This window comes from Colias eurytheme, chromosome 19 (genome assembly GCF_061535395.1).
Source record: "Colias eurytheme isolate Ceu_HAF_F1 chromosome 19, ilColEury1 Martin Lab GWU primary, whole genome shotgun sequence".
Lineage (NCBI taxonomy): Eukaryota > Metazoa > Arthropoda > Insecta > Lepidoptera > Pieridae > Colias > Colias eurytheme.
In genome coordinates, this window is record NC_142998.1 from 4,483,458 (window position 1) to 4,495,498 (window position 12,041).

General features: G+C 35.8%; 1 protein-coding gene across 1 annotated transcript in view; it reads left to right on the forward strand.

Moving 5' to 3' along the window:
- Window positions 1–10,790, forward strand: part of Rbcn-3A (rabconnectin-3 alpha) — a 49,419-nt gene extending 38,629 nt beyond the window's left edge. The window contains exons 47-63 of the mRNA XM_090113116.1: window positions 254–445; window positions 712–830; window positions 1,079–1,218; window positions 1,895–2,057; window positions 2,315–2,417; window positions 2,697–2,858; window positions 3,229–3,407; window positions 3,700–3,808; window positions 5,670–5,753; window positions 6,374–6,434; window positions 6,732–6,961; window positions 7,185–7,254; window positions 7,329–7,403; window positions 7,706–7,923; window positions 8,204–8,309; window positions 8,610–8,719; window positions 9,271–10,790. Of these exons, the coding sequence (XP_089969242.1) occupies window positions 254–445; window positions 712–830; window positions 1,079–1,218; window positions 1,895–2,057; window positions 2,315–2,417; window positions 2,697–2,858; window positions 3,229–3,407; window positions 3,700–3,808; window positions 5,670–5,753; window positions 6,374–6,434; window positions 6,732–6,961; window positions 7,185–7,254; window positions 7,329–7,403; window positions 7,706–7,923; window positions 8,204–8,309; window positions 8,610–8,707 (2,109 nt within the window). The 3' untranslated portion in view covers window positions 8,708–8,719; window positions 9,271–10,790. The remainder of the gene's footprint in view (window positions 1–253; window positions 446–711; window positions 831–1,078; window positions 1,219–1,894; window positions 2,058–2,314; window positions 2,418–2,696; window positions 2,859–3,228; window positions 3,408–3,699; window positions 3,809–5,669; window positions 5,754–6,373; window positions 6,435–6,731; window positions 6,962–7,184; window positions 7,255–7,328; window positions 7,404–7,705; window positions 7,924–8,203; window positions 8,310–8,609; window positions 8,720–9,270) is intronic.
- Window positions 10,791–12,041: the final 1,251 nt, after the last annotated feature.

Sequence of the window (12,041 nt, forward strand, 5' to 3'; positions counted from 1 at the left end):
AACATTTCTGAAATTAAAAAAGTGGTGGGCAATTATAGTACCCAGAATTTAGTTTTTAAAATCTAGAAGAAATTACTTCGACGGTTTATATCTTTCTTACTCTTTTATTTATATCTTCTGTTAAACGAATTGAGCACTTTTAAATCTACTGTTTAAAATTAAACAATATTAAATTTGTTGAACAGAAATTTAACCGCTATCGGCTATACCATTAACACTCGATAATTACACTTAATAAATCTTTTACTTGCAGCCAAAACTAGTAGAGCGCACGGAAGGCACGTCCGTCTGGTCGTCTCTACGTGAAAAGCGCGCGTTACTACACATGCGTCTATTGGGGCTTGGACCGACCGCACCGCACGCGAACATACAAGAGGGCAGACCCACGTATAGGGAACAGTTTGTGTCACCGCAGTGCAGTATACTGACCTTCCTGCTCACTAAGGTAAGGAAATGTGTAATGAATATAATATTATGTTGGAAGATTTATTTTTTATGATTTTTAAATATGCAGAATAACTTATTGCGTTAGGTTGGAAGACTATAATCTAAGGTAATTTAAAGAAAAGCTATCTTGTTTTGTAGGCAAAATTAACGAGATAGATGATTTAATGATAATGTATAAATTTAATTTTTTTGGTAATTTTATATACGTGATTATTATGATATTATAGCAATATTATGAATATTTTTGAATAATTCTTTGCTTAGCCATCAGCTGAACAAGACCCAGACAATAATGATTACGATTCCGCCGAGTCCGGTGTTGAAGATGAACACGAGAGTGAAAGCGAAGCGGAAGACGATATCTTTGATACGTCCACTACCAAGTGAGTATTTGAATTGCTGCTTTTTAATACATTTTTAATTATTTTAATTACAATTAATATCGTGTGCTTTTCAATATTTCTCGTATCTATAAGAGCTTAGTAAAAACAAACGCAGTAGTAGACACAAAATCGTATTTTTAATCGGTTGGATTATTTACTACATTTTTTTACATGGTTCAAAGCAATCTAATTCGTTTTACGTTGAATAAGGAGCATTTAAAACAATATTATCAATAATTGACACCCAGACCGACGAAAAACCGCGGCAGCAACAGCGAGCACTCGGACCCGGAGTCGTACTCGTGGTACGTGATGCGTGTCGGCGTGCTGCGCCTCGCACAGACCAAGCTGCAGCACTTCTTGCAGCAGTGCGGCATTGAGATGTCCGGTGCGTGACTTTTCAGACTATATAGTTATTATTGAAGTGAAAACTTCTTTAGCGGCGTTAGGTATAAAATCTTAAACTCGCGTCAGGACACGTGGCCTGATCGAAAAAGCGTAAGACGGATGTTTTTTTTTTTTTAGCCCTTATATTCATGCGTGACGGATACCATTCCAAAATATCTTAACATGCTGAACGTTAATAATCAAGTTTTCACTTCTGCCGGCACTCCCGGAGTGCAACCCGTCTTTTTTTATCGTGTTCTAATGGAAAATACAAATTTATTTAGCTAGAAACTCTATTGTCGCCAAAATGATTCGGTTCAATCTTTTTGGTAGGCATTTTTTATAGAAAAAAAAACACTGGAGTATATCATTATGAAGTTCTATTGTGTTTTCTTTTAGCATTGCAATGTGATATTCTAATTAGATTTTACATCCTGATAAATTTTCTTTCAAACATTTGTAAAGAAATATACTAACTGCCATTATATATGCACCATATACAAATAAGGGTGGTTTTAGAGTTGCGCGGACAGCACAATGAATGTCAGTGTTTTCGCGTTAACTTCTAAGCGTGATAGCGTAAATAACGCATATTTATCAGCGCGTGTGGTGGTATTGCATTATTATCAATGAATTAGATCCATAATAAATACATCATATATCAATATCACCCACAGAGCTAGCGACCACCAGCCCTACAGTACACGCGGCACTACGGCGCGTAGAACAGTGGCAGCAGCAGCTCAGTGAAACACTAGAGTCACGCGCCGCGCCCCAAGACTACATACCGGGATGCTTTCCCGACCAGATCACTAGCGGACCGCCCATTAACAAGTACAGGTAGGGATGATATAAAATGAAAAGAAGAGGAAAAAAAATAACGATTTGTAACGTTTATTTTACTGAAAATTTCTCGGTCTTATAAAATGTTACTTTAATTAAAAAAAATAGATTACAATAACAAAAACAACAGAGCGAAGTAGATAGATAGATAAGATGATTAATATCGTTTTTAGCAGTTGTTCACAGTTGTATTTTTTTTTCTAAACGTACTGAAAATCCCTACATTTTTGAAAACCCATGATTAAAACTTACAGATGTCTCCTAGAAAAACACAACACGCCATTCAATGCGTCCATGTATAGTTCTGCACCTGCCAGGCGTCTATGGAATTACCTTGTACGACAGGAGCAAATTCAGGTATAGTTTACAGTTTACATAACATTTGACAAAAAAATTCACGATTTACATTTAATTTTAATAAAAATTTTGAGAAATTTTTAAAAAATATATATAAACGTCACGAACACGCATATTTAAATAAGAAATAAAAGAAATACATTTCTTTTTCACTGTATGCAAATATCAGTTTTCAAATTATGTGAGAATTTGCCAAAATATTCTTTTCATTCAATAGTTTTCAAATTATTTTCCTAACAACTAAATAAACAATATATGTATTACACTTAAAACGTACAGGACATATTCATCCGCGCGGTGTTCTCCCGGCGACGCACGCAGTCAACGTGCGAGCCCGCAGCGGATGGACGCACGGTGACGCGACATGATGACGAGCTGCATAGTCCTGTACGCATCATACATAAGGAGCAGGATTCGATAGCCGCTTTCTGTCTTAATAAGGTGTGTAGTGGTGTTGGATACTCTTAATTGATGTTTTTCTAGTTTGATGTTTCGTGTTTCTGTTAGTCACTTTACAAACTTGTCAACTGAATTAAAATGTCATTCAAGGTTTAACAAAAGAGTATAAGGTTACCTTATAAGGAAAATTAATTTATTGTTTACCTTCCTAATAATTAGTATGGTTTAGGACAGATTTTTTTTTCTTCTTTATAATAGTTGTATATCAATAGAGCGTGGTGAATCGTAGATGTGAATTAATATTGTTCCTCATATGTAATTTATCATTTCGTCTTATTTTTGAACGTCTATTTTACATATCCAGAAGTTATGAAATCGGCGATTATTCTTGATAATGTGATTTGTTTACCAGGTGGGCGGCGGTCTCCTAGCAGTGGCCACAGCACGTGAAGTCCAAGAGATGGACGTGTCGCTGCTGCTGCGCGGCGGCGCGTGCTGGGCGGAGGAGTGCGAGGTGGACCTGCTCGCGCTCGCCAGCGACCCCGCCGCGCTGCCCGACACCGGCTTCCTGCTCATACAGCACCACGACAAGTGCGTGTCGTTATATCATTTCACTAGCCACTGCTGTTGGTCTTAGCGTGATGATATAAAGCCTATAGCCTTCCTCGATGAATGAGCTATCTAACACCGAAAGAATTTTTCAAGTCGGACCAGTAGTTCCTGAGATTAGAGCGTTCAAACAAACAAACAAACTTTTCAGCATCATAATTTTAGTATAGACTATGGACACTTGATAAGTAGAAAGGATCTTACAGTACAAGAGCGTAATGTGATTGTGATTGATTTACACGCGCTACGTTACGTTATATAATGAATATTCCAGGGGCAACAGCGGCTCAGTACCGGGCACGGGCAACAGTTCACCAATGAACCCCACCGCACCCTCCGCGCCTGTTGGCATCGCGGGGCAGACTGGCCGCGGGGCTAGTGTGGTGAGCCCACTATTATTAACCACTTATTAACCACACAACAAACACATAACACTAACAACATAACAATAAAACATTAACTTATAAACAATGAACATAAAACACTAACCACTAGACACTAGCACCTAAACATGAATCACCAAACACTAAACAATAACCTCTAAACACTAAACAACACTTACTATTAACTACATAGCACTAACTGCATAACAATTACTAAAAAGATAAAAACATAACATTTACCATTAACAATTAAACTTTACACTTTTACATTAAACTTAAAACACTAACGCACTTTATATTGCGGACCACTAACAAAACGCAATCATATCAATAATAGTAATTAGTTTATTTATAACATTGCATTACTAATCGCTAACAGCATTTATTACTTTAAACTCTTCGAAGCACACTAGTTGCCATAACAGCCAAACATCGCAACTTTATAAACTAAACATTACAACGAATGATTGTCTCAGTTTAAATCTATAATCATTGAAAAAAAAATATATATATATCATATTGAATTTGTTAAATTTTAAAGCTTACCAATGGATTCTGATGGAAATCTTGTCTTTTATTGTTACTTTATTTAAAAAGTAGGATATCAAATTTTTAGGACAGTTTACATTGAACATGTATATAAAGCGGTTTGTTTTTATGTAGTTTTTGTTTTATCGACTTGTGATTGTTATTAAAAACATTCATCACAAAAATATCGCATTGCAATAATCAACGTAATTTTTTAAATAATTCGGAAGTCTACGAATTGTCAAAGGTTATGCGAATTTAGGTGCAAAAATATAATCCTGGGATGTAAATATTAGTTAGCTCTCGCTCGCAATATTTATGGTAAATAAATTGGCTTTAAAATATTTAAATATCATTACCAAAATTACAAACAGTTCTTATTTTATTGTAAAATAATAAAAATTATAGTGTTTATAATTCTTGATCATCATCATTGTGATACAGATAATGATTCAGGTAAAATATTTATATGATTCAGGTACCTAAAAATCAATTATACTAATTTTGTTTACCTATTTTATATTTATTTACTGTATCTAATAGTGTATAATATTTCATTTATTTTATCTTCATTCGATATGAACCTTTTTGGTGTTTTTAATATACTAAAAAAATGGTGTGGTTCAGATTTTGGTGACAAGAAAAACCTTTCCTGCTGAAAAACTAAAAAAAATTATTTTCAGGTTATGTATCCATTATGTATATACTGATAAACTAATTTATTCGGTGTAATAACTATTTATGTAACTCAATATCAATTCTATCCTACTAATTCTCTAATATGGCAAAATCGGATGTTAACAATGAATATGTACCGCTTCGTCTTTAACAAATATCAAATCCACAGCACGAGCGACGGTCAAGCCACGCAAAGCCAAGTGGGCACGAAGCGTACGTTGTCACAGTACGTGAACGGTATATTCACTAACAACATTCACTTGTTGCGACTGGGATTGAGTGAACGAATGACAAAATAATACAATTATATAATATTTCCATAAAATACAGACATGTTGGATTATGGATCATTCATTCACTTTGGTATTACTCGCTGGGTTTGTGGAATGGTGTTGGTAAACTGTAACATGTTGCGTGTCGCCTCAAGAGCTTTGCTTAGTTGGACTCTAAAATAAATTGATACTATAAAATATACTCGTTTTACAGTATATTACAACGGAAGTTCCAATATCCCAAATGGTTCTGAAGAAAGAGTTAGACTTATACAAATATGGGCTCATGGGTAACGTGCCAGTCATCTAAGATAGATAAATTGTAGGAGAGTTAGGTAATCTATAGTGGTGTTATGTACTATGGTAATAAGTGTTAACTACAGGTGAAAGGACTGCAGTTTCCGGGTTGCCACGACGCGAAATACTGTCGTCTGGTGCTGCACCGCTCGAAGCTTCTCATGAAACCGGTCAGTGACTGCCGAGACCCCCCCTCCCCCGCTGCCTACAGTCCCCGCTCCCCCCACTCCGCTCCCCAAACACACCCCTTAGACATCCCGCACTCAGCCAGCTTTATTTCGATGTTATAGATCTTGGATGTCTTCTGAATTTTTTTATCGATTCATCGCCCGATCCATCGTTTCGTAATTTTGTATTTGTTTCGTTTTTAATTCGATTTACACTATTTGTTTTTCGTTCAACCGTTGTGTCGTTTGTTTTTGGCTCCCGATTGGTTTTCATTCGATGTGTTTATTTTAATCACGTCATTTTAGATATTGGAACTTTTTGTAAACATTATTTTTTTTATGAATTTTTTGTCTATTATTTGGCTGCACAGCAAGATGCTAACTTTTTGTTGTTTTGTATGCGTGCTCGTGGTATTTTGGGTTTTATTTTGTTATTTTTTAATATCCTATTACTAAATATATGTTGATAATATATACCTACTAAATAAGATGCTTGAAACCTATAACCAAATATAATAATAAATCTTCGGCATAATAAATAATTTCTACTGTATAAAAAAATAGAAATTTAGTTTTCGTTTACTATTTTATATATTATGTTATCATATAAAATTTTACTTTAGGTGCTGAAACACAAAATCGACAATATTAAGCGTATGGCAGCGCATCCTTCACAACCCTTGTGTAAGTTTTTAATTAATAAATTAATTATTGCTTGTTAAGTTCGTATAAAATGAGTTCACGCTGGGGCATAAATATTCACATTTTTTTATAATAAATTGTAATTTCTAGTAGGTAACGTTGGCGGTTGGTGTTACTAGATTTAGGATTATTTACAGTAAATTGTACACCGTGCTATGCCTTTACAATTTTTGAGCCTGGTTACTCTCTAACTTTGTAACTTCACGGCTCTATATGTTGCACACCGCGATGAACATAGCTCTGACGTAACTATTGTTCCGTATGCTTGTGTGTGGGCAGACCTGACGGGCGGCGCGGACGGGTCGGTGCAGCTGTGGGAGTGGGGCCACCCGTACTGCGTGTGGTCGCCGCGCGCGCCGGGCGCGTTCGCGAAGGTGACGCGCGTGCGCTTCTCGGACTACGGCAACAAGTTCGCGGCGTCCGACGCGGACGGCAACCTGGCCATGTGGCAGCTGCAGCCCGCGCCCAAGGGCGCCGCGCAGCCGCAAGCCCCGCCGAGGCCCTTCTTTGTGAGTTGTCCCTCACTTAAAATAAGTGTAAACTATATTAATTATCGTTCAGTGTCACAAAAGGAAAATATAAGTTTGTTCGTCTTTGAAAAAAGAAAATGATAGTACATATAGACATTAGAAAGATTTTCATAATTATGTATCATCACGTCAGTTAAATTTTGTACAAATAGAAAAATTAATGAATAATTAAATGAATGAATTTGTATTTGTTTGTTTGCAGACTCATCAGTGTCATAGCAAAGGAATAAGCGACTTCGTATTTTTGGGTTCCTGTAGTTTAGTTGCAACAGGTAAGATGGCAAGGAATAATTTGTATTTAATTTTAATTCTGAATGATATAACAATGTTGTCTTTTTTATTTCAGCGGGTCACAGTTCCGAAAGTAAAAACGTTGCGATTTGGGATACGTTAATGCCTATCAAGAAAGCTTTAGTAGTTTGTGAGTATACAACTGTTTACTTATTCTACCGTTGCATTATTTTATTTTAATAAATACTATATAGGTATAAAAAATATCGCTGAATATAACCGCACGTTGCGTGCAACATAGACGTGCCACAAGAGAGACGCGTCGTGCGTGTCTCCGCAATGTGTTGTACTACGCAATAATATACAGTCAAATAGAGCGCTAGCGCTAGCTAGTATGTACGCGGTGTGAGAACGCTTTGATGTGGGGCGTCGTATCGTGCCTAGTCTGCACTGTGTACATGTATCAGTGTATAACGTGGGGTGTGGTCTTAGCGTGGACGTGCCACGAGGGCGGCGCGTCGTGCGTGTCGTGGGCGGGCGGCAGCGGCGCGCTGGTGTCGTGCGGGCGGCGCGGCGACGTGCTCGTGTGGGACCTGCGCGCGCGCGCCCCGCGCCACAAGCTGCACGCGCACCACGCGCCCATCAAGTGCGTCGCGCTCTCGCCGCACGAGGACCAGTACGCGATCGGCGCGGCCGACGGCGACATCAAGGTGAGCGGATAGACACACGTAAAAGTACGTCTAACTAATAGATTTTATTTTACCGCTTAGCAGAATTCATATTGATCTAAGCATGTACGACGTCATATTGATCAATTCATATTCATCTAAGAATGTACGACGGCAGTGCAGTCGATAATGACATTGTTTCAACAAATGAATGGTATTTGTATATATGGGATGGGATTATTTTAAATAAATCATGTTCCTTAAAAAATCTAAAAACTTAACTTATTTTTAATTATTTTGTTTCATCTAATATTTTATTCAGGTGTTCTCCCTGGCGACGCACCAATTGTTGCACACGTTTGCGGGTGAACACGCCCGGAGTTCATTCTTCAAACACATCGGACAAGGCGTCACGCAAATATATATTGGTAATTATTTACATCGTATTAACAATGTCATATTTAAAGTATTTAAACTTTTCTGATTAATAATATTGATTAAAAAAAACCTATGGGCTTAAAATGTTCTGAATGCGAAAGAAACAATAAACGATTTTTTATTTTGGTGAGTTTAAAAAACATTGCTTTTGTATTCTTATGCAAGGCCATATACTTCTTAAACCATATTTTACTTTATAAATACCGGCCGAATTGATAACCTCCTTCATTTTTTTGAAGTCGGTTAAAAAAGATTGAAAACATGGACTTAAAAATGTAAACGTTTACCAGACAACGGCGGGCGGCTGTTCTCGTGCGGCGCGGACGGCACGATGAAGGTGCGCCGCCTGCCCGACCGCGACGCGCTCCCGCCGCACTACGCGCACTGACCGCTACACACGGTAACGACTCATATCCATACTATCCATACTAATATTATAAATGCGAAAGTAACTCTGTCTGTCTGTGACTCAATCACGCCTAAACTACTGAATTTCATATGCAAATTCACAATTTTCATGAAATTTGGTATGGAGATATTTTGATACCCGAAAAATTATATAGGCTACTTTTTATCCCGGGAAAATGACGCAATCCCGGAAATCCCACGGGAACGGGAACTATGCGGGTTTTTCTTTGACTGCGCGGGCGAAGCCGCGGGCGGAAACAAGTAGTAAGGTGCATCAAAGTGCGAATAACTGCGAGTTTGGATTCCAGAGTTTATAGTTTGTTGAATTTAAAGTAATTTAAGGATTAAAAATATCGTAACTTTATATAGATTTATTGAATTATATTATTTATTAAACCGAAAACTCATAATCGAACTTTTATTTATTCAATTAGACTTTTCTAGAAGCACTTTTGAATCATCATAACATAGTTTCACCACTTACCACCGGAAATAGATTACTGAATTTATTACTCATAGTTATAATTGCAATATATCGCACAGGTGAAGGAGCCAGCGGCAGCAGAGTGGGGTTAGCGAAGGCGGGCCCGGCCCGATGTGATCGTTGTATTTATCTTGTTGTTGTTCGTGTTACGAGTGTTGATTGTACGCCCCTAGACTAGTCACTGAGTAGCCCATGTTGTATCTTATAGTCTAATTGATTGATCACTATGAATCTTTAGTTCAAATATATACGCTATTTTTATTTAAACCTCTCCTAGACGAGGTATAGGAATTATTTATTCACACTAGCCGAAGAGGTGCGCGGCGGCTGTCGGCCTAACGGAGTGTGACGTTGAAACGAACCAGAGTGTGGTTCGAGTGCAATAATCCCTCGCTGTCTTATGAATCGCCTACGTCGATGCCTTCACAGTTACAATCTATAAGAAATTAAGCTTACGAGTGCTCGCACTCATACTATAACATGTTGACGCATAATAAATAATTAACATATTATATTTCTATTTGTCGTCGTGGCTTAGTATGTGTAATGTTGTATTAAAATAATTATTCTTATAATCACTATATATCAAATCTTGTGATTCACTATACTAACATCTCATTGGCGTTCTATTCTTACATTCTTTAATATATCACCTTAGGTGTAAGTGTTTCTCCCTATATATTATGTGTATTTGAATATTGTTCATGAATCGTCCAATTTGTTTTGAGAGCAATATTTTCCGCGATAAAGAAATCATAGCAATAACGTTGAAGATACTAACAACTTTGTATGCCTTGGCAAACAGTATTATAAGACATGTAAATGAAGGCTGCGAAATTATTCTTAAAATATATTTTTAAAATGAAATGGTATTTTTATGTATGTTGTGTTGTGATATAACTGACGACCTCGGCGTTAGTCTCGCATTTTATTCCAATAAAATTATGAAATTATTTTATATGTAAACGTTTCGGAACTAATTTCCATATTTAGCAAATCTTTATTTTTTATTATCTTATTTTTTTAAGTTTTACTTTGAACTGTATTACTGGAATCACAATTTAATTGTACGCCGTTGTGTATGAAACGACTTCACATCATTCTATTAACAAAGCGTCATAGTCCAATTATTAATGTGCTCTTAGTGCTGTCAAAAGACAATTTCCTTAGGTGATTTCGTTGTTTTTATTTGGTTATTTAATTGTAATACTTTAGGTTAATATTATTTAGTCACCAAAGTATATGCGTACGTAAACAATAATAATAAACATATTGAAACAAGTTACCAAACTTTAGAATGTATTAAAAATTCGCACAATGAAGTATTTGTACACACTATTGCTTGTGTCACATCAAAATGTTTCTTTGCTATTCACAAACATTTATTCTGCAATTTTAGACAAACATTTAGCGTATTATTTTACTATCGTTAAAGTACCTTGCCTGATGGTACATTATTTTATCTTCATCGTAATACAATTTAACTTTGTTATTAATTTGAGTTTTTATACCTTACCTCTTACTAGTAGGTACATTTTGTGATACAACATGTTTCAACAAAAATTTATCCAGCCAAGTATAAAGTCTTAGATTACAAAATAAAATACAGATGGAGCATGTCAATCATTCATCGCCCTTGTCAAAGAAAATACGAAATCAAAAACGAATACGTTCCTCCGCTAGTGCTATAGCGATTCTAGTGTCATGCAATACGTCAAAAGGGGTTTGATATTTTAGTAAAAAAATGCTGTCTTGTGATATCAAAACGCTGTAAAACTTGTTCCCGAAAACAAACAAAAAGATAAAACATCGTTTTACAGATTTTCTGTAGATTATTTGGCTTATTTAATTTTGTATACAAATAACAATTTTACAAATACGAAGGAATTCAAAACTTCAACGTATGCTGCCAGTATTTTGAAAATGAATTTGCCATTTTTAGGGGTAAAATGGTTAAAAGATATTCGGGCTAGTGCTGTTGGATTTTTCGATCGTGAATGTGATTATTTGTATAGTGCAATAAAAGTTCATGGTCATTATTAGATTATTTTAAAAAGTATTATACATTTTTTTGTTACTTTTATAAAAAGCGTCGTTTTCGCTTGCGATTTAATTCATGTGAACACATGATGGATATGATGAAAATAAAATCCCGCATTCTCGACTAAAAACTACCGCTATTCGCATTCATATGTTTTGAAAAATAAAAACTTTTTTTAATGTAAGTAATTTATTTAATAAATTTAATGTAATTTATTTAATAAAAATTGAATAAAATTATTTTGTCCATGTATAACTTTAGTAGATAGGTGATAAAATAATTTTTACAATATTATAAAATAATATCAAAAACCCGAATTTATATTAAAATTAAAATTAAAACATGACTGCTAATAATTTATGTAGCCTACGTCACTACCACCACAGCTACCTTCATAATTCAGATGATTGCAATGACACCTCATAAGTCACAACTCAAAATCGATCCAACAGTTTATACTGCAGGGCGTGTCAAAGAAATATTATACATACATACCTACACTCGAAAAACATAACCCTCTTTCTTCCGTAGTCGGGGAAAATTTTGGGAAAATTTTCAATATCTGGTAACATAACACCCACACAGAAGCACCGTGTACGTACAGTGCAACGGCGAAATGACAGCACACATAGCTTTATGGAAATGACGATAAATTATTCGGTTTAGTTCGGCAACGCTCCATCTGTCTTTTATTTTGTAATCTAAGTATAAAGTGTGTACATAATTTCTACATCACTTGTAACTTTAAATAGATATTCAATATTAAAGTATATCATAAAGTCAGTTATA